This window comes from Terrapene carolina, unplaced genomic scaffold, assembly GCF_002925995.2.
Source record: "Terrapene carolina triunguis isolate 2854851 unplaced genomic scaffold, T_m_triunguis-2.0 Scaffold68, whole genome shotgun sequence".
NCBI lineage: Eukaryota > Metazoa > Chordata > Testudines > Emydidae > Terrapene > Terrapene triunguis.
The window spans coordinates 80,925,340-80,946,034 of NW_020664419.1; the positions used below are offsets into that span (position 1 = coordinate 80,925,340).

At 50.0% G+C, this 20,695-nt stretch overlaps 1 protein-coding gene across 3 annotated transcripts; it reads left to right on the forward strand.

The window, feature by feature from the left end:
• Positions 1-5,171: 5,171 nt before the first annotated feature.
• Positions 5,172-15,530, forward strand: CYREN (cell cycle regulator of NHEJ). 3 transcript variants are annotated; one of them, XM_026648868.2, is made up of 4 exons: positions 5,172-5,382; positions 11,128-11,264; positions 13,907-13,973; positions 14,675-15,530. In XM_026648868.2, the coding sequence occupies exons 2-4, from the start codon at positions 11,137-11,139 to the stop codon at positions 14,912-14,914; spliced, it is 435 nt and encodes a 144-aa protein (XP_026504653.1). In that variant the 5' UTR covers positions 5,172-5,382; positions 11,128-11,136; the 3' UTR covers positions 14,915-15,530. The 3 variants fall into 3 exon arrangements, with proteins under 3 accessions (XP_026504653.1, XP_024064327.2, XP_024064328.2); XM_024208559.3 differs by having other exon boundaries at positions 5,173-5,382; positions 11,135-11,264; XM_024208560.3 differs by lacking the exon at positions 5,172-5,382 and adding an exon at positions 5,643-5,730 and having other exon boundaries at positions 11,135-11,264.
• Positions 15,531-20,695: the final 5,165 nt, after the last annotated feature.

The window sequence follows — 20,695 nt, forward strand, 5'->3', positions numbered from 1 at the left end:
AACCTGAACTATGAGAGGAAGCCAAACTCTAGCTAGTTCAAGTAACAGAGGGATAAAAAACGACAAAGGGCTGCTACTGATTCCTGCAGGAACAACCAACAGCATGCAGCTCATCTTTGTTGACAATGCAGCCTGTCCCCATGGAGGCAACCAAACATAAAAGCTGGATTGTGGCAGCATTCAGACACACCGCAGGAGCTTGCAGACTGCAAAGGGAAAGGCCAGGCCAGATAGAAACATCTCATCAAGGGGGAACGGATTTGAATCCAGCATAAGTGTGTGTAGCAACCAAACAAAATACCCAATGGCTGTTCAATCCTGAATGACAATTGATGGTTTGATTCTAGTTTCTAGAGGACACGTGTCCACATTACCATGTGGCACTAACTGACCCCTGAGTTAGACAGCTGGTGGGCCGTGACCACTATTTATCTATCTGTTCCTAACTCTCTCATTGTTACTGGCATACCCTCTTATGGTCTATGGCCAACATCTGTATCATGAATAATTTCAACAGAACTCTGCCGAGGGACCTCCAGACTGATATGAGAGACAGAGGAGTATTCTGCTCATTGAAAACGAACAACCACAAAGGAAACGTTAGAGGAGAAAACCCTAATGTATTTATTTTTACATCATATTTACTCCTTTTTGCCTATTTCCAGCCCCTTCCTCCCTAAAAGAGATGTCCAGCCTGAAATGCCATCCATAAGTGGATTTGTAAATGTTGCTTCTACACAACCAAGCAGTGAGCAGATGCATGCTGTTAAGCTTTATGACAAAGTGCTCTAAGGTTGGAGGGATACTGGTGCAGAAATTTCTGTGGTCAGGAGGGACCTGATCTGTGAGAAGGATTTGTTACCAGGAAAAATGGCAGAATTAAAATTGGGGGGAGGTTACAAAGTCCTTGCACCTTTAGTTAAGGTACACATGGAAACTGGTGATTTGCAGGCTGAACTGACTGTCGCAGCAGTGGCACACAATTTTGCACTGTTTCTACTGGAGAATGGCTTTTTAGATGTGGCAGAATCTGTCCCAGGATTTGTTAGTAGCAAGAAGGAATCTTGTGATGAAAGCCTCAGAGGGGAGGGTGAAGTCACATGTGCTGCTGGGGAAATAGGAGAGTGTCTCTTTAATTACTGTGTAGCAGTCGAAAATGGGCCGTTGGGGGCAGGGATGGTTGAGGCCAGTTTCTGTAGCCCCAGGGCAGGTCCCTGAGGGAGGGGGTGGATAGAGCCAGCTCCTGCCCTGTGATCATCTCCCTGGGCGGGGCGGATAATCCACCTTGTAACGGGGAGACCTTCCCAGCTGCTGACTGCCAGGAAGTGGCAGGTCAGCAGGGGACAGGCCCTACTCTGGGGTGCACAGAGACATGTATCCCGGAGATGGAAGTTGGGGTCCTGACTAATGAACAGTGGAGTAGTATTATATAGAAGCCAGGTTCTCCAGCTTTCACTTCCTCCCTTTGTTAATCTGCTGACCACTGTTGTTTCCCTTACATAGCCTTGCAGATCTCTAGGCAACATGTTTCAGCCCAGCCTCTGGGAGTGGGGGAATAGTGCACAAGTAAAACATAGTATAAAATCCACTCATCCAGTGCAGCTGTGTGAAGATAACTGAACCAGAACACAGATTTTGTCAATCACTAGACAGATGAAGGAGAACGATCAAAGTCCATTGCTGTGTGTGTTGGTCGGGATCTGAACTGTGATCAACGTGCTCCCTTAAAGGGCAGCTGTTGTAGGAGCAGCAGTGATCTGTATGCTCTGTATAACCTGTATGTTCAAGAGGTCTGTTACACCCAGGGCCGGCTCCAGCGTTTTTGCTGCCCCAAGCGGCGGGGGAAAAAAAAAAAAAAAAGGGCCGCGATCGGCGGGACTTCGGCGGCAGTTCTACCACCGCTGCTTCATTCTTCGGCGTCAATTCGGCGTCAGGGCCTTTCCTCCGAGAGGGACTGAGGGACCCGCTGCCGAATTACCGCCGAAGAGCCGGACGTGCCGCCCCTTACCGTTGGCCGCTCCAAGCACCTGCTTGCTGCACTGGTGCCTGGAGCCAGCCTGGTTACACCTCTCCTCTCCCTCCCTGAATACCTGTGAAGTGGCTTTCCCCCTTCCCTTCCCTCCTGGAATGCTTGTGGGATGAATGAGCTGCTTGAGCAGCTGGAAGATCAGAAGAGCTCCCAGGTAGACATGGTGTCTGGCACTCTGATTAGGCAGCGCTCACACACCCAATGCATGGACACTATCCGAGATGGAGTGTGAACAACCGGGCGCAGCCAAGTCATCTCTAGTCGCAGGCCATGAGGAGCAGGTCCTTAAAAGGGGAAGGGGCCATGTGCTCGGGAGTGCACTCACAAGCTTGTACCTCCCATGAAAGCCCTTTGCCTGGACCGCCTGGCCAGTGGTTCGCCGCATTGCATTCCATCGTGCCTTGGGAAGACTTACCTTCATCGCACCGTCCATCGCTGTGCTGTGGGACACTTACCTTCTGCAAACTCTGGTGGGTCATTAGTTCTCCCTAAGCTTACTAGCTGCAGGGCCGGATTAACTTTTTGTGGGCCCGGCGCCAAACATATTTGTGGGCCCCCATTGGCGAAATAGGGCATGTGATGGGGAGTGGTCCGCAGAGCGAGGGGCTGGTTGGAGGCAATGAGACGCAGCGCGGCAGGAGTGGCCCCACTCAGCCCAGCACAAGGGCACCGTTTACAAACCCCAAACTGCTAGATGCACACTGGCCCACCCAGCCCTGCGCTGCTAGCGTGCCCCTTCCACACTGCCCCCCTGCCCAGTGCCCTGCCCTTATGCCAGCACCCCCTCACCCAGAGACTTCCCCCACAGATCCCTATGCCCAGCACCCCCTGCCTAGAGACTCCTCCCGCTGACCTCCCACCACAACTACACAGCACCCTGCATACCATACCCCCTGCCCAGCTCCCCCACCCACAGATCCCCTACTGTCCAGCACCCCCTTCACAGTCCCACCATCACAGCTGTACAGTGCCCCATATTCCTGAGGGAATTCTGCATGAAATTCTGTACATAATATTTTAAAATTCTGATTTTTTTTTATTTTATAATAAATGTGGAAGCTCCACCATGGCAGTGGGGAGCACAGGCCACTGGCTGCATGGAGGTGGGAGAATACCCTGCAGCCTCCCCCGCCCCCCTGGAACAGGGACTTGGCAGTGAGACTGAACCTGACCCTGACACAGCACAAGGGCCATGCCTGTCACAGAAACATCCTGGGGCCCTGCCCCTTTTGCGCCAGGCACACCAGATGTGGGCAGGGAGGCTCAGCCCGGCAGCAGGATCCAAGTGCAGAGGGACTTAGTGTGGGGGGATCCAGATGGGGGTAAGAGGGTTCTGTGTGGGGCAGTCTGGGTGCAGGCAGCTCAGTGGGGGATCTGGATGCACAGGGAAGTGCCAGGCGCAGGGGCAATGGTAGTCTGCAGGGGAGACCAAGTGAAAGTGGTTGGAGCTCAGCTGTCTGGAGGTGCTTGCCTTCCACGCCTTGCTCATTCACACCTAATTCATTCAACATGCCAATTGATTAAGGGAGTGTGGGGAGGGGGAATCTTATTCTACTCCTAGCAAAAAGACATTTTTCTTCTACTTTAACTATCCTTAGGGGCTATAACATTATACCAAGGCTTAACACAAAGTTTTCTATAAGTTTTTCTACATAGGGATCTGATACAAAGTTCCTATATCAAAGGACTTGATACAAAGTTGTATGAAAATAGCTTAATACAGGGTTATATGAAGAGTCATATGAAATATAAAGTCATATGAAAGTTAGAGGTTATATATGGATAGGCTTAATACAAGGTTATATAGAGAGGCATAATACAAAGTCATACGAAAGTTATGTGAAGATGCTTAATATAGAGATTTATCTACAGGGCTCATTTGGGTGGGGGTTTAGGTGGTTGGGGCTCAGTGGGGAGGGTGTCTGGGGGGGCTCATCGGGGTGGTACAGATGCAGGGGAGGTGGGGCTTGTCAGGGTGAGGGTTTGATGGGCCTGCTTAACAGGGGAGCCCCAGCTGCTGCCAAGGGGATCCACATGCTGGGCCCCCGTTTCCCCATCCCAGGAATTGGTAATCTTCGGCACGTGGCCCACCAGGGTAAGCCCCCGGTGGGCTAGACTGGTTTGTTTACTTGCCATGTCCACAGGTTCGGCCGATTGCGGCTCCCACTGGCCGTGGTTTGCCGCTCCAGGCCAATGGGGGCTGCGAGAAGCCGCTGGCAGCACATCCCTCGTCCTGCAGCCCCCCATTTGCCTGGAGCCGCGATCGGCCAAACCTGCGGAAGCGGCAGGTAAACAAACTGGCCCGGCCCACCAGGGGAATCACAGACCCTCCCCTCACTCTGTGTGTGTGTGTATACGGGGGGAGGTCACAGGCATGTAGGATGACCAGACAGCAAGTGTGAAAAATCGGGACAGGGGGTGGAGGGTAATAGGAGCGATGTCACAGGGAGCGGGGGAAGAACAGTCAGCGCAAAGCGGCCACCATCTTGGCACCTACAGTCTGCAGCGGAGGGAGGCTCCGCCCAACCCATCCCGCCCCCCCATCTCCTCCTCTTCCCCCAACCCTCCCTCCTCCTCGGACCCCCGCTCAACCGCCAGGGCGCCCGGGACCTCCCCGCCATCCTCCAGCAGCAGCGGCACCAGCTTGCGGAGGTGCTTCTGCAGCACCGAGACATCGGCCCCATTCTGCACCGCCGAGCCCGGCACCTCCAGGCCGCCCTCCTCGCCGCCCCCGCCAGGACCTCCGCCGCCCGCGTCCGACATCCCGAGACAGCCCAGAACCTGCTCCTGCTGCTGAGCCACCGCCTAGTACTGCTGAGCCCGCCGCACCCACCGCACCGCCCTGTAACCACCTCCCGCTGCGGGGCGGCCTGGGAAGTGTAGTCCACACAGCCCGGATCCGCGAGACAGAGCCGAAGAGAATGACTACAAATCCCAGCATGCACATTGGAACGGGGTGGGGGGTGACTCTGCGACCTAGAGCATCCTGGGAGCTGTCATTCACTGACGTCACAAACCTGACGAGGAAAGGCGACCAACAAATGCGACCAATCCCACTTTGCCTTGAGCGGGTAGATCCGTGACGGCGCGGACCACATGCAGGCTGGGGAATGTAGTTCCTACCGCCTAACCCGCTCATCGCAACACCAAAAGGGAAAACTCTAAGTTCCACAATGCACCGGGACAGAACCTGCCTTCGCAAGTGTCTCCTGGGAGCTGAAGTTCACTGGGGGCAAGGCCGGTCCCGCGGCAGGCGAGAGAAATGACTAGGAGCCGCAGGCTGCCTGGCTCAGCCGTTTGTCCTCGCTGGCCCCATTTCGGGTAACAGCAGCAAGGAGAAGAAGAGAACTCAGGCAAGATGGGGGCAGGGGTGGAGAAGGAGTAAGGGGGGAAAAAACAATTACTTGTTAAGTTGCTCGAAATGAGGCAAAAAACAGCTCTGGTCTTTTCAAACTTATACCCTGACCTCTTACCCCAGAGAGAAGCAAGGTGGGGGCTGCCTTATCTGCAATGCACAAATATTTCACAGAAATTAGATTGTTGTCTAAGAGGCATTTTTTTCTGTGAAATGTACAGAGTGGAAATCATAAAGCATCTATTTTTTCCTAGGCTAGTGAATGTTAACGGGTTAAATGAGTCCTGTCATGCAGTCCCGGGCTACAGTGGGACCCTTTTAAAAACTGCTTCACTCTTGGCAGGAGGTAAGGTCATGATGGCATCTGTATAATCTAAAATCCCCGCCCTGTAGTCACGAGTTTAAAGCTCTACAGTACTAAGTTCATAACTGACTTACCATTAACACTGCTGCTGTGCAGTCTGCCAGCAGAGGGAACCCACACTAACAAACGGTTCCGGGCTGTGCTGACTTCTGGAAAGATCCAGATCTTGTGATAGGGAGATAACAGTATTCCCTTGAGAGGGACGGGGGGAGAGGGAGAACACTTTTTTTTGCTGTTTCCTAGCTGGAAAAGGGGTAGGGACAGAAGTGTTACTTAAACAATGAGGAGACCTTAGAGACTAACAAATTTATTTGGGCATAGGCTTTCATGGGCTAAAACCCACTTCATCAGATGCGTGGAGTGAAAAATACAGTAAGCAGTATAAATATTACAGCACATGAAAAGATGGGTGTTGCCTTATCTAGTGTGTGTGGGGGTCAATGCTAACGAGGCCAGTTCAATCAAGGTGGAAGTGGCCTGTTCTCAACAGTTGACAAGAAGGGGTGAATATCAACAGAGGGAAAGTTACTTTTTGTAGTGCTAATGAGGTCAATTCAATCAAGGTGGCTGTTGCCCATTCCCAACAGTTGACAAGAAGGTGTGAGTATCAACAGAGAGAAAGTTACTTTTTGCAGTTACCCAGCCACTCCCAGTCTTTATTTGGGCCTAATTTGATGATGTCCAGTTCTGCAGGTTCTTGTTGAAGTCTGTCTTTTGAAGGGTTTTTTTGTTGAAGAATGGCCACTTTTAAGTCTGTCATTGAGTGTCCAGGGAGACTGAAGTGCTCTCCTACTGGTTTTTGAATGTTACAATTCTTGATGTCTGATTTGTGTCCATTTATACTGCTTACTGTATTTTTCACTCCATGCAGATGATGAAGTGGGTTTTAGCCCACGAAAGCTTATGCCCAAATACATCTGTTTGTAAGGTGTCACCGGACTCCTCCTTGTTGTTTTTGTGCATATAGACTAACACGGCTACCTCCTGATACTTGACTTCTTAGTTTAATTACAGTGAGAACCAGCCCAGGCAGTTTTGTTTCCATGCGGGTTGCGAGGGTGGAATCACGTCAGGAAAGTGTCTCTCTGGCAGCAGCCTGTGCCTTGGGGAGGGCACAGCCTAAATCTGCAACACAAACAGCCCCCGCCCGGTGGGTGGATGGGGCACCCTAGCTACAGGGGCGCAGCGCTCGCCACGGAGTGAGAGGGGCGGGCTCTGCTTGCAGGGCAGCCGCGCTATTGCACTGGGCTGAAGTCCCCGGGAGTAACTCGCGCCCCTGCGCTGCAGCGCGGATCCCCACCCAGAGCGCGGGGAGTGCAGCAGGCAGGGGAGATCTGCAGCCGCATTTCCCGGGGTGCCGTTGCGATCGTCCAGCCCTCTGACGCGTTAGTGTTTTTCAGTCGCTATCCAATGGGGAGAGGGCAAGGCGGAGCCCGGTGTAACTCAGGTTTCTAGCTGGGGAGGAGGGCGGTGCTTGGAAAATCTGCGGTCCTGTAATGCTCTCGTGTGCATAGCGAGCTCCGAAGAAACGCGGGCAGCCGCACAAGCAGGCCCTGTGGATGGCGTCTGGGCTTCCCAAGGCAGCCTCTCAGCATCACTAGAGAAGGCACGAGAGCTGGAGGCGCCCCCAGGGGCCCAGCCCTTTGCTAGCAGCTGGCCTAAGGCCCTTCCTTGGTGTAAGCGGGTTGGAGGGAGGCCGGACGAGTCCGGAGATGTGTGTTTGCTCCTACCGGGAGCAGCTTGTCTTCCGCACCAGATCTGTGGGGGCAAAAGGGACGGGGCAAACCAGCCTTTCTGGTGATGCACATTTGCCAGCTTTCACTTCCCCCTGGTCTCACTCTCTGATGCTGGTGAGTTTTGCTGTGTGTTTTCAGCAGTGAGACATTTCAGAGCTCAGTCTGATCCTGGCCGCGTTATGGGAAGGTCACTCCTTGCCTGGCTCCACAAGGCTAGAACTGATCTCGGGCAGGCCTGAGGTCGAGCCATGTTATTACCAGTGGGAAGTGGTGTCAATTTCCCTAGCGTAGGCGAGGCTTTAAGCAAAAGCTGTTACCCAGAGTCCAGCTTTTTATGCACCTTTCCCTTATCCCTGCTGCCATCTGAGGCCCAGGAGGCCGCCAGGGTGAAGAGATCATTGGGGGCCAGGTGGTAGCATCCACTGCTGAGGCATTAGCAGCAGAGTCCAAGCAGAACATCTCCTTGAGCCCGCCGCTCCTCTGTCCAGTATCCCCAGGCCTGACAACCCAAGTTCCTTGCTCTGTGGGAGCCTGCTTACAGAACCAGGGGCCCAGTGGCAAGACAGAAACAAGGCACAAAAGCAGGGAGCAGGAGCCAGTTCCGTACTCAGTTGAATTCAAGACTTTTTAAAACATGCTTTGGTGGAGTTTTTGCCAAGACAGTGGGGCACAGCCTGCTGCAGGAGGGTTTGTACTCGAGGTACAGGTGCATCCTCTGTTGGGTGTATAAGGAACACATGGTGAACGCTGGTTCAGGTGAATCCAAACCTTTGTTCTCATAAGGTTCTTAACCCATCCAGTGTAGGCCATGTTTGGGTTAGTTTTTTCCTCCCTGTAGTAATGTGTGCACCTGTAAAGCAGTCCATCTTTAACAAGCCCTTATGTGAACAAAAATGTTTCATGAAATTATTTTGAATGAAAACATTTGAGGGCAGGGGGAGGATATAAATCTTCTCCCGGAAGAGTTGTGAGCCTAATCACAGCCACAATTGATTAGTGCCCAGGGACTGGAAAAATCTGATGAGGGGAGGCAACGTGGTCTGAGTGCAGGAATTGCATTCAGGAGCTTCTGATCCTGATTAGGTTCATGGCCTGGGGCTCGTCGCTTCACCTGTCTGATTAAGCGACAAGGGTGAGGAGTAATTAGAAAGGCCCTACCAAATTCATGCATCACAGACCGTGAAATCTGATCTCACCCATAAAATCTGGCTAGTGTATGAGGGAGGGGCAGGGCTGGGGGCACTTACTGTGCACTGGTCTCCAGATGCTAGTCCTGGACGGGCTGGAAGGGAGGGGGCTTCCTCTTCCCCTGCAAAGGCTGCTTCCAGGGCCTGGTCAGACGCATATCTGGAAACCTCCCCCAGCTGCAGGTATCTCCATGGCTGCTGGTTGGGAGCCCAGCTCTGAAGGCAGTGCCACCACTAGCAACAGCACAGCAGTGAGGGTGGCAATACCGTGACCTCTGCCCCCCCCAACATTAGCCTTGCGACTCCGCCATGACCTCTGTTTGGTTCGGGACCCCTGTGGTTACTACACTGTGAAATTTCCGATTTAAATATCTGAAACCATGAAATTTACGATTGTAAAAATTTTATGACCATGAAATTGACCAAAATGGACCCTGAATTTGGTAGGGCCCTAGAAATTAGTTGCTGTTCGTGCACAGTTAAACACCAATTCTTCTGGTCAAGATGAGGGAACTGCAATAAGTAACTGGCAATGGCTAAACATAAACCAGATCTTCTAAAAATGCTTTCCTAGGTGGTGAGAGAACCCAAGTTTGTTTGCAATTAGGGCTGTCAAGCAATTAAAAAAATTAATCGTGATTAATTGCAGTGTTAATAATAGAATATCATTTATTTAAATATTTTTGGATGTTTTCTACATTTTCAAATGTACTGATTTCAATTACAACCCAGAATACAAAGTGTACAGTGCTCACTTTATATTTATTTTTGATGACAAATATTTGCACTGTAAAAAAAAAAGAAGAAATAGTATTCCAATTCACTTAATACAAGTACTGTAGTGCAATTGCTTTATAATGAAAGTTGAACTTACAAATGTAGAATTATTTACAAAAAATAACTATTCAAAAATAAAACAACGTAACACTTTAGAACCTACAAGTCCACTCAGTCCTATTTCAGCCAATCACTCAGACAAACAAGTTTGGTTACAATTTGCAGGAGATAATGCTGCGTACATCTTGTTTACAATGTCACCTGAAAGTGAATACAGGCCTTCTCATGGCACTGTTGTAGCCGGCATCGCAAGATATTTACGTGCCAGATGCGCTAAAGATTCGCATGTCCCTTCATGCTTCAACCACCATTCCAGAAGACATACGTCCATGCTGATGACAGGTTCTGCTTGATAACAATCCAAAGCAGAGCGGACAGACGCATGTTCATTTTCATTATCTGAGTTAGATGCCACTAGCAGAAGGTTGATTTTCTTTTTTGGTGGTTCGGGTTCTGTAGTTTCCGCATCGGAGTGTTGCTCTTTTAAGACTTCTGAAAGCATCCTCCACACCTCATCCCTCTCAGATTTTGGAAGGCACTTCAGATTCTTAAACCTTGGGTTGAGTGCTTTAGCTATCCTTAGAAATCTCACATTGGTACCTTCTTTGCGTTTTGTCAAATCTGCTGTGAAAGTGTTCTTAAAATGAACGTGTGCTGGGTCATCATCCAAGACTGTTATAACATGAAATATATGGCAGAATGCAGGTAAAACAGAACAGGAGAAATACAATTCTCCCCCAAGGAGTTCAGTCACAAATTTAACGCATTATTTTTTTAACGAGCATCATCAGCATGGAAGCATGTCCTCTGGAATGGTGGCCGAAGCATGAAGGGACATATGAATGTTTAGCTTATGTGGCACATAAATACCTTGCAACACCGGCTACAAAAGTGCCATGCATTCGCCTGTTCTCACTTTCAGGTGACATTGTAAATAAGAAGCAGTCAGCAGCATCTCCTGTAAATGTAAACAAACTTGTTTGTCTTAGCAACTGGCTGAACAAAAAGTAGGACTGAATGGACTTGTAGGCTCGAAAGTTTTACATTGTTTTGTTTTTGAGTGCAGTTATGAGACAAAAAAAAATCTACATTTGTAAGTTACACTTTCACGATAAAGAGATTGCACTACAGTACTTGTATGAGGTGAATTGAAAAATACTATTTCTTTTGTTTATCAGTTTTACAGTGCAAATATTTGCAATAAAAAATAATATAAAGTGAGTATGTACTGTATTCTGTGTTGTAATAGAAATCAATATATTTGAAAATGTAGCAAAACATCAAAAAAATAATAAATTTCAATTAGTCTTCTATTGTTTAACAGTGTGATTAATCGCAATTAATGCTTTTAATTGCAGTTAATTTTTTTTGAGTTAATCACGTGAGTTAACTGATTAATTGACAGCCCTATATGAAATATATATTTATTTTGGCAGTGTCCCTTTAAGACATTAACGGGGACCTATGCACATTCCTTGATGCATTAGCCGTGGATTAATGAATGCTTCTATTTGGGGCAGGGATTGTGCATAGGACAGCACCAGACAATCAGGCACATTGGTGAATTCTGAACTGTGTGAATGGCTGAGTCTTGACTTTGTGTCGGTTCCTTTTTTAAGTGCAAAGAGATGGAGAGTGCTGTGTGGAAGGCAAAGAAGAGGGTCCTCCCGCCATGGATGGCAGCAAGGGAAGTGAAGCCAAGAAAGACTATGTCAGCAGTGAGAGCCAAGAGGGCGAAGAAGCCAGCTGTGGCAAGGTAAGCGCTTTGTGCAGCTGTGCCACCTGGGGCTGCAAGCGCATTGGCTCCTGTGTGCAAAGCACCATTGGGCCTGGTCAGCGCTTGGCTAGGAAACCTCCAAGGAGAAGGGAGGGTATCACACAAAAGTGGAGTTGGAGGCTCAGTCAGGGTGTTCTTCCCTGTGTCAGAGCTGCAGGGAGCGCTGTGCGGGCAGAGCTGCCGTCTCTCAGGAGAGACGGAAAACACAGAGCTGTTTGCCTAGATCTAAAAATTTTATTAAAGTTAATGTTTAAAATCAAATTTACATAAGTTAAGAGGGAAGGGACTGTACATCTGGGGTCGGGCTTGGGTTATGGGGGATTGCGAGTATCGGTTACAAGGTTCACGAGGTACATACATATCAAATAACCAGCATATATCCAGATTGGGGTGTGGGAGTTTTTAAAGCGTCAGTGGATAAGTGGGCTCGGGTACGCCACCCATGGAATGTATTAAGAGTCCAAGTCAATATTGGTGTAGAGAATAAGTACATGGGTGGGGTGCGTCCCTTGGTTCGTCAGGGAAGGAAGTGGGTTATTTCCCTGGTCGGCGATCTCGGTTACTCAACCTGGTACTGGCGGTGTCCCGTGATGTGTTCCGTGTAGATGTCTCTGGACCACCTCATGGTGTCAGACACCATGAGCTGTCTCATGAGCCGGGCGTAGCGTCGATCGACTCCGCACGCTCTCAGTACCGGCTCATTGTGGGGGGTCCCATGCACCCAGGGCTCCCACGACCAGGGCGTGTATCTGGACCTCATAACCCTGGGCTCTCAGGGTGTCGGCCAGCGGGGTGTACTTCAGCACCTTCCGTGCTCGGGCCTCATGGAAGGCTGGTGACCTGTTTTCAAATGGCACCATGACATCTACCATGAGGACCGTCTTCTTTTCCGCGTCGGTCACGACGATGTTGGGTCGCAGTCGGCTGTCTGTCCCGGGGATGGTGGAGTCGACGGTGATCTTCCCCAGGGATGGCGTTCACCAGCCGGTTCTGGCTATTACACTCTTCACAAAAGCTGGAGCCGTAGTTGAATCCCTTGTTGGGTATTTACCTTCTCTCTGAGCTATGTTATTCTTCACTTCCCTCCCTCTTGTGCAGCGTTCCTGGTACTCGATCCCTGCTGCTGGATTTGTACAGGAGCCCTGTTCCCCCAGCCTGTACGGTGCTTTGCAATCCTGCAGGGATAACTGTTGTGTTTAGAAGTGTAAGGGATTATGATGGTTATGAAAATATACAGAAAGGAATGATCCAGAAGGGTTCTGATTTCTGCTCTGAGCTGATGTACATCAGGAATAACTCCACCCAAATCATCAGATTTATACTGGTGTAAAAGTGGTGTGAGAGGACAACCAGGCTCCAGCTTCTGACTTCCTGCTATTGAAAAACAGGAACTTGCAGAAACAAAGGCAAACATTACAATGACCCAGGGTGCAGACATTCCTTACTCCGGGGGGAATTCTATGCCAAAAAAAAAATTACGAATTCTGCACACAATATTTTAAAATCTGCATATTTTATTTGTCAAAATAACACTATGCAATCATGCCAGTTTCAATTATATTTGAAACCCCATCAACAACCCAGTTCCTATTTCTCTGCCCCCTCTCCGCAGAGCCCAGCAGGGGGGCCAGACACCCACAACCCCTCCCCCCAGAGCCCAGCTGCGGGGGGCCCCAGCCCAGACACCGGCACCCCCTCCCCCACAGAGCCCAGGGATCCAGAGGGAAAAACAGCCTGATGCTGGGTCCTGAGGGGCTTGTATGGAGTTTCCTGCATGCTGCCTCCTTCCTTCAGGACATGCCGGCAACTGCAGCTGCCAGGAACCCTCCAGTTCCCCCCCCTCCTTGCTCCCTGACCCCTATCTACCCCCCGCCCTCTGACAGACCCTGGGACTTCTATGCTCCATCCAACCCCCCCTTCTCCCTGATTGCCCCCTCCAGAGACCCCCCGCCCCTAACACCCCCGCCCGGGATCCCACCCCCATCCAACCCACCCTGCTTTCTGTACCCTGACTCCCCCCACCCCTTATCCAACCCCCCTGACCCCGGACTCCTTACCATGGCATGAGATGAGGCTTCTAGCCTCCCCGCGGAGCCAAACGCTGCCCTGCGGGAGCGCGCACAGCCCTGGCCCCCAGAACACTGCACACGGGGCAGCATGGCTCCAGGAGAGGGGGGAGGTAACTGCCTCCCCGTGGAGCCAAACCCTGCCCCACGGGAGCGTGCAGCCCCGGCCCCCAGAGCTCTGCGCACGCGGCGACAGGACTCATGGGGAAGGAGAAAGGCGGGGGAGGGGCCGGCAGCTTGCTGCGCTCAGCCGGGGAGCGCAGACCCCGCGGCTTGCCACGCCTGGAGAGGGGGGCCATTTGCCCACCCCTGCATTAGGGTGTGCCCGGGCACACCCGGCACACCCCGTGCGCATGCCTATGCCAAAACCATTAATTTCTGCACAAATTCTGCAATGTTCAGTGGTGCAGAATTCCCCCATGAGTACATTCCTCTGCTGTTTCCTGTGCTGATTGTGTTTCCACCGGGGCAGCATTCACATTTCTGCCCATGACAGTGTTCCCCATCTGATCCCTGCTTTTGTTTTCTCTTCTGATCTTCTCTTGACCTGCTCAGGACCGTGACTATCTATTGTATGAACGAAGCGGAGCTGGTGGATGTGGCATTGGGGGTCCTGGCTGAGGTGAGCAGTGAGGCCTGCTGGTCCATCTTCCTGTCAATTCAGCAGTTTCCTAACATGTCCCTATCCTGATGCTTTTGCCCAGGCTAATTTAAAATGGCTGGCTTCCACCACTTCCCTTGGGGAAATTCCACTGTAGGGAGGCTAAATGGAAGTTTTCTCCTTTGTAACCAGCCGCCTCCATTTCAGTGATGCCGTGGTCCAGCATGTGTAATATTGTATCACGCCCCCCTGGAAGCGTTGTGATGTAAGCAACAACAGTGAATGGGTCAGGCAGGAGGAGGGAATGGGTGACTTGGAGGTTGAAGCAAAGACTTGGGAAGTCTGCATGCTCTTTCATGCTCTGTCACACACTCCTGCATGACCTTGGGCAAGCCACTTAACCCCCTCTTCCCTCTGAGCACTAAAGACCCCATTACACTCTCTTTGAAGGTGCACAGGTGTTAACTGCAGCGTCCTCACCAAACTGTAGCTTGGGTAACTGTCCAAAATTCTCCTGCAGCTTCAGTGGTGAAGAGCGGTGTTCTTCACGGCCTAAGCCGGCGTGTTGTGTGCTGTTAAGTGGGGTGGGATGCAGCAGCTGTTGATCAGCCTTCCGTTGATTGGGGCCCTGGTGCCGGTGGGGATGGGTGTTTCTCCCTCTGGCTTGGGACACGCTTGGGACGAAACGCTTTATGGACACGTACGGTTTGTTTCTGTGCCAGAATTGTAAATACAAGGAAATGGAGGGGAACGTTCCATCTGAAACCGAAGGGGAGCAGGAAGGCCAGCAAACGCCGACGGAGCCTCAATGGAGTCCAGCAAGCAGTGGCGGGGCCAGCACCCCCAGGCCGGGCCCCGGGCCCCACGCTCAGCCAGATGCTTTGGGCTGTGCTAGCAGGACAGACACGGAGGACGACGAGGATGATGCTTTGAAATACGTCCGGGAGATATTTTTTAGCTAACATCTCGCAGGGTTTTTTTAAGCAGAGAAAAAATAATGCCAAGGGAACCATAGTGTGGGGGGAAGGGTGGGGCAGACCCAGAGGCTGGCTCCAGTGGGTGGGGGTACGGCAGTGTGGGGCTGTACGGGTGCCCCCTATATCCTCCCAATTCAAAGGAAGCCCGGAGCAGTGGTGTGGATGGGGCCCCAGGAGAAGGGAGCAGGAGAGAATGTCGGAGAGGAGCTTGCCCTTGCTCTGCCATGAGCTGCATGGCCAATGTCTCGTTCAAGTACAGTCCTTGCCCAGCGTGTCTGAGCCTTGGGGATAGCCTCTCACCTACCCCTAACACTCCCCCATTCATAGCCTCTTCCATGTGAGCCACGGGTCCCCTCCTCCCCAGGCCAGCTCCCCAGCTGATACTAAGTGGCCTCCTGATTGTCAGTCTCTGCCCAGAAGTCATGGAGACTGAACTCCCCTCCCAGCTCGGGTGGAGCTCGGCAGGGCAGGGCAGGGCAAGCACTTGAAGGTGAGGGGAGACTTGCTGTGCAGCAACCTGTGATCTGTGAGTAAACAGTTTGTTCTGCAGGGCTGTCACTGGGGCACCTTTTATCAGTATTATATTAACTTCGAAAGGTTATTAAAATATTTAATGTCTCTTTTAAAAACAAGCATCCGTGTGCTCTGACTGCACCATAGGCCACCCTGTGCTGTCTCCTCCCCCTCCTGTTAGCGTGATATTTACCTGATCTGTCAATGGACTTTCATTGTCTCAGCTTGATGACCAGGCAAGCCAGAGAAGCAAACTGGATCCATTGTCTAGGGCAGACCTGTTCACAAGCTCCCCCTGCCATGCCCGGTTTAAATGCACTTTAGTCATAATTTCTGCATCTACCCACAACTCTTAATACCCACTGTGTATCTACCTCATGCAGGAATAGTAGTGAGCAGTGAGTTGTTAGTTTGCAAACGATCGCTCACAAGGCATATTGTGTACAAAGATTATTGCAATGGTGCGAATACAGGGGGCTTTGAATCATGCGTGTTACTCAACCAGAGAGCAGATATGGCACCAGCTGAACATGTTCTACAACATTCCACCACCGTGCTCCAGCTCTACACTAGTCAGTCCTTGTCCTGAGCCTACCAGACAGCGGGGAGAGGCCCAGTGGCACTTTCTGCCCTGTGGACAACTGGGACCTACATACTGTGGTGATGCCACTATCTCATTTGCCATGAACAAGTAGTGGGTGGTGATAGTTAGCTCTGGTCCACACCTGTAGAGACTAAATCTATGCTACCGGGATGGCTCAGCACCTGTTTCCCAACTGTCTGAGCTGCGTTTTCTGCCATGTTAACATATAAAATATGAGCATCTAATTTGAAATATTTTGCAGGCAGGTTTGAATGCACACTGCTGTGCTGGAAAAAGGTTTTCCACTGTCATCGTTTTGGCCTTCTCTTTTTCAGTCTCCTGACTAAGATCAAAGATAGTAGCACATCTTTTACTGGGGACCAGATTACGCACGCAGCAGATGAAATTACCTATTACTGCCTCCCGCCCCCCCCCCCGACCCCCGCCCCCCCCCCCCCCCCCCCTCCCTACCCCCCCCCCTGGGATCCCTGCCCCCATTCAACCCCCCTGTTCCCTACCCTCTGATCGCCCTGACCCCTATCCACACCCCTGACCACCCCCCTGAACTCTATCCAACCCTCCCTTCTCCCTGCCCCCTTACCGCGCTGCCTGGAGCAGCGGTGGCTGGCGGCGCTACAGCCGCAGCGCCCGTCTGGAGCCAGCCACATGCCACGCAGCACAGTGCACCGGGCTCTGCAGCTGCGCTGCCCCCAGGAGCTCGCAGCTCCGCCGCCCAGAGCATTGTGCTGGCGGCACAGTGAGCTGAGGCTGTGGGGGAGGGGCAACAGCAGGGGAGGGGCCGGGGGCTAGCCTCCCAGGGCAGGTGCTCAGGGACCGGGCAGGAGGGTCCCGTGGGCCGGATGTGGCCCGCAGGCCATAGTTTGCCCACTTCTGTGTCTGATTCATTTAAAATAATGTCTTTGTTTCAATGAGTTAAATATGTAGTAATCTGGAATGATTACTTTATGAAGGCTTAAGAGTACATTTAAAATATAAAATCAGCTTAGAAATACTAATTAAGAAAATGTAAAACAGAGAAGTGCTGCATTATGTGTTCCAGGGGTCAGCAACTTATGGCACGTATGCCAAAGGCAGCACGCGAGCTGATTTTCAGTGGCACTCTGCTGCTGGCCTGGGGTCCGGGCCGCCGGCCCTGCTCAGCCCACTGCCGGCCTGTGATACCGGCTGCCGGCCTGGGGCTCTGCTCCTGGCCTCAGCCCAGCGCTCTGCAGCCGCCCCCAGCTGTGGCCAACTGGCCCCAGCCTGGGGCAGTGAGGGGTGCAGACAGGGGCAAGAGGGGGCAAAGCTCAGCACCCCCACCTTAAAAATTGTTCCAGCACCACTGGGATATTTTTAAGTCCTGGTTTGCTGCTTATATCAGGCCATGTGGAACAGCGCACTGCGTTTGACATTGTGCGTGCCCTCTGTCACCATTTTTTCCCCCACTGTGAGTTGAGGGGTACATTTGACAAAATGTCAGCTCCTAAGAAAGCAAAGTTAGATGTTCATTCATTTCAGCCTTCTTGGAAAGACACATTTGGATTTATTCAAAAGAAGGACTGTGCTGTTTGTGCTTTCTGTTGTGAAAGTGTTGTTTGTCGCACATCAAGTGTTCGATAACATTTTGAAACGAAGCACGAGAGAACCTTTCTTGATGAAGCAGACAAGACTGAATCGATCAAAAACGCAGTAGCAGGATATGAGAAGCAAAGCAGTGTTTTTAAATGTTTAAATGTAAGTAAAAATCAAGCTACAGGAGGAAGTTACAAGATTGCACAGTGCATTGCAAAAAATGGAAAGCCATTTACAGATGGGGAATATATAAAAGAAGTTTTTCTCAGTAGTTCGGCGGTTTTGTTCAATGATTTGCCAAATAAAGATACGATCATATCTAGAATAAAAGAACTTCCTGTCTCTGCTAGAACAGTTGAGAGACGCATAAACAAAATGGCAGAAAACATTAATGAAAAGAAGACAACAGCATTAAAAGACACAGCAGTGGTTAGCGTTTCAGTTGATGAGAGCGTGGATATAAACGACATTCCACGTTTGGCAATTGTTGCAAGATATTGTGCTTCCGATGAAATCCAAGAGGAACTTTGTTGCCTAAAACCCCTGCATGGCACAACAAAGGGGGAAGTTATAGCGGAAAGTTTTGTAAGCCATTTTGAAGAATGAGGAGTTGACATCAGAAAAATATTTTATGTGACAACAGATGGTGCTCCTACCATGGTCGGAACACAGAAGGGATTTGTAAAGTTACTTGAAGATCAAATTGGCCGCCCAACAGTCAAATTTCACTGTATCATCCATCAAGAAAACCTGTGTGCTAAAATTTCTAATTCAGAGCTTAATAATGTGATGAACACAGTGGTGCGAATTGTGAATTTCCTTGTTGCTCAATCTGCTTTGACTCACAGACACTTTCAAGCACTGCTAGAAGAGATGGACAGTGCTTATAATGACATTCCACTTCACAGCAACATTCGGTGGCTAAGTCGTGGCAAGGTTTTGATGCCCTTTGTAAACTATTTTGATGGAATCAAGGCCTTTTTGTTGGAAAAAGGACAAAACTACCCCGAACTGGATGATGACAAATGGCTGTGTAAGCCCATATTTCTAACTGACATCACCGCTCACCTAAACGAACTCAACCTCTGTCTCCAGGTTGCAGGGCAAACAGTTCTGGAGCTTTATGAAGCCTGGAAGGCATTTGTTGTAAAACTAGTAGTTTTTTTTCTTGGAATATTCTAACTTTGACTTTCCACTACTTCCAACACATAAAAGAGCTATCGACACATTGCACTGTCAGTGTTGATGAGATTGGAATGTACATGCAAGAACTGGAATCAGAATTTTCTGACAGATTTCAAGATTTCCAGCGATTTGGCCCAATGCTTTCTTTTGTAATTGAACCTGAAAACTTCAATGAAAGTGACTTGGATTTGTTTGTATTTCAGTGGATTGGTGTTGAAGATTTCAAAATGCAGCTCATTCAGTTAAAAATCTCAGAATTGTGGATATCAAAGTTTGAAGATCTGCGGACTGCACTTGAAGCTACTGAGAGAGATCATGGGGTAGGGTGACCAGATCGCAAGAGTGAAATATCAGGACACATTGGGCGAGCGGGGCGGGGAGAGGGGAGAGGAAGACAATGACAGACACAGGTGCACAGAGCCATGAGAGGGGGCCCTAGGAAGCTGCGAGAGGGGTTGTACGGCCCCTGCTGCAGCCCGCACCACAAGCCACAGGGCAAGGACACCTATTGAATTCAATGAGAATTTTGCATGTGAATTGATGTACCTAGTTCTGAGATTATAAAGCCAGAAGGGATCCGGTGATCACCTGGTCTCACCGCCTGTATAGCACAGACATAGAACTTTCCCAAAATAATTCCTAGAGGATAGCTTTTAGAAAAAGCTTTTAGAAAAACACCATGACCCTTAGTATATTGTTAATCGTTAATTACTCTTACCATTGAAAAGGTATGCCTTATATCCAGTCTGAATTTGTCTAGCTGCAACTTCCAACCGTTGGCTCATGCTCTACCTTTCTCTGCTAGACTGAAGTGCCCATTCTTAACTATTTGTTCCCCATGTAGATACTTACAGACTATAACCAAGTCACTTCTTAACCTTCTTTTTGTTAAGCTAAGTAGATTGAGGTCCTTGAGTCGATCGCTATAAGGCATGTTTTATAATCCTTTAATCAGTCTTGTCACTCTTCTCTGAACACTCTCCAATTTATCAATATCCTTCTTAAATTGTGCACACCAGAACTGGACACAGTATTCCAGCAGTGGTTGCACCAGTGCCAAATACAGAGATAAAATAACCTCTCTACTCCTGCTTGAGATTCCCCTATTTAGGCATCTGGTCACCCTATTTCTGTATCCATTTCCCCAGGTTTTTTTGTAAAAATCAAAACTGAACTGCCCCAGAAATTCTGGCATGTGGAATCATCGTGAAACTCGCATGGCTCCAACCCTGCTGATGAACCTTTAGATCCACTGCACAGACTTCTGCCACTTGAGCTAATGGAGTAAGTGATGGCAGAGGCAGTAGGTTGTCATCCTATATGTGATAGATCAGCTCTATAGGGGGATGAGACACTTTTTTTGCCACTGGGTTTCACAGATATCTGCTGACAGAAGAGGAACTGTGAAACTCAGGAATCCTGGGTCTATTCCAGGCTCCTGAATGGAGTGGTCTCTAGTAGTCAAAGACCCTTCTGCCCGTCCCCTCCAGTCTATGTCTATCCTATTGCTGTCTAACCCGCCCCAGCTCCTCATCTGATTTCAACTGCCCCCCACTACCGCTCTGGATTCCTTGTCCCAGTTTCCTGGTCCTGTCTCACTCTCCTCTCTCCCCGCCCCCATCCCTCAGATGGGATGTTCGTTCCAGACTGGCAAAATTATAAGGCTTCCCAACATTTCAACACTTCCCATTCTAAATTTTCGGTTGCTTAACTATAGGCTAGTTCTGCCTACAACAAAGCATATTCAGAACCTCTGATTAAGGGGATTATAAGTGTAGCAACCTCCATCATAGCTAGTCACCAAAGATTGAACCTGAGCCATCCAGACTTAAAAGCATGAGCTTCTACTACTTGAGTTCAAGATATAACTCCCTTAGCTGGTAGCTATACAGTTATCCTCTAAAAATCCACCA

Excerpts from the sequence above, each read along its gene's own strand:
- CYREN (XM_026648868.2), top strand. The coding sequence starts at position 11,137 with ATGGAGAGTGCTGTGTGGAAGGCAAAGAAGAGGGTCCTCCCGCCATGG. Across the intron at positions 11,265-13,906 it reads AAGAAGCCAGCTGTGGCAAG|GACCGTGACTATCTATTGTA; the intron begins GTAAGCGCTTTG and ends TGACCTGCTCAG. Across the intron at positions 13,974-14,674 it reads CATTGGGGGTCCTGGCTGAG|AATTGTAAATACAAGGAAAT; the intron begins GTGAGCAGTGAG and ends TTTCTGTGCCAG.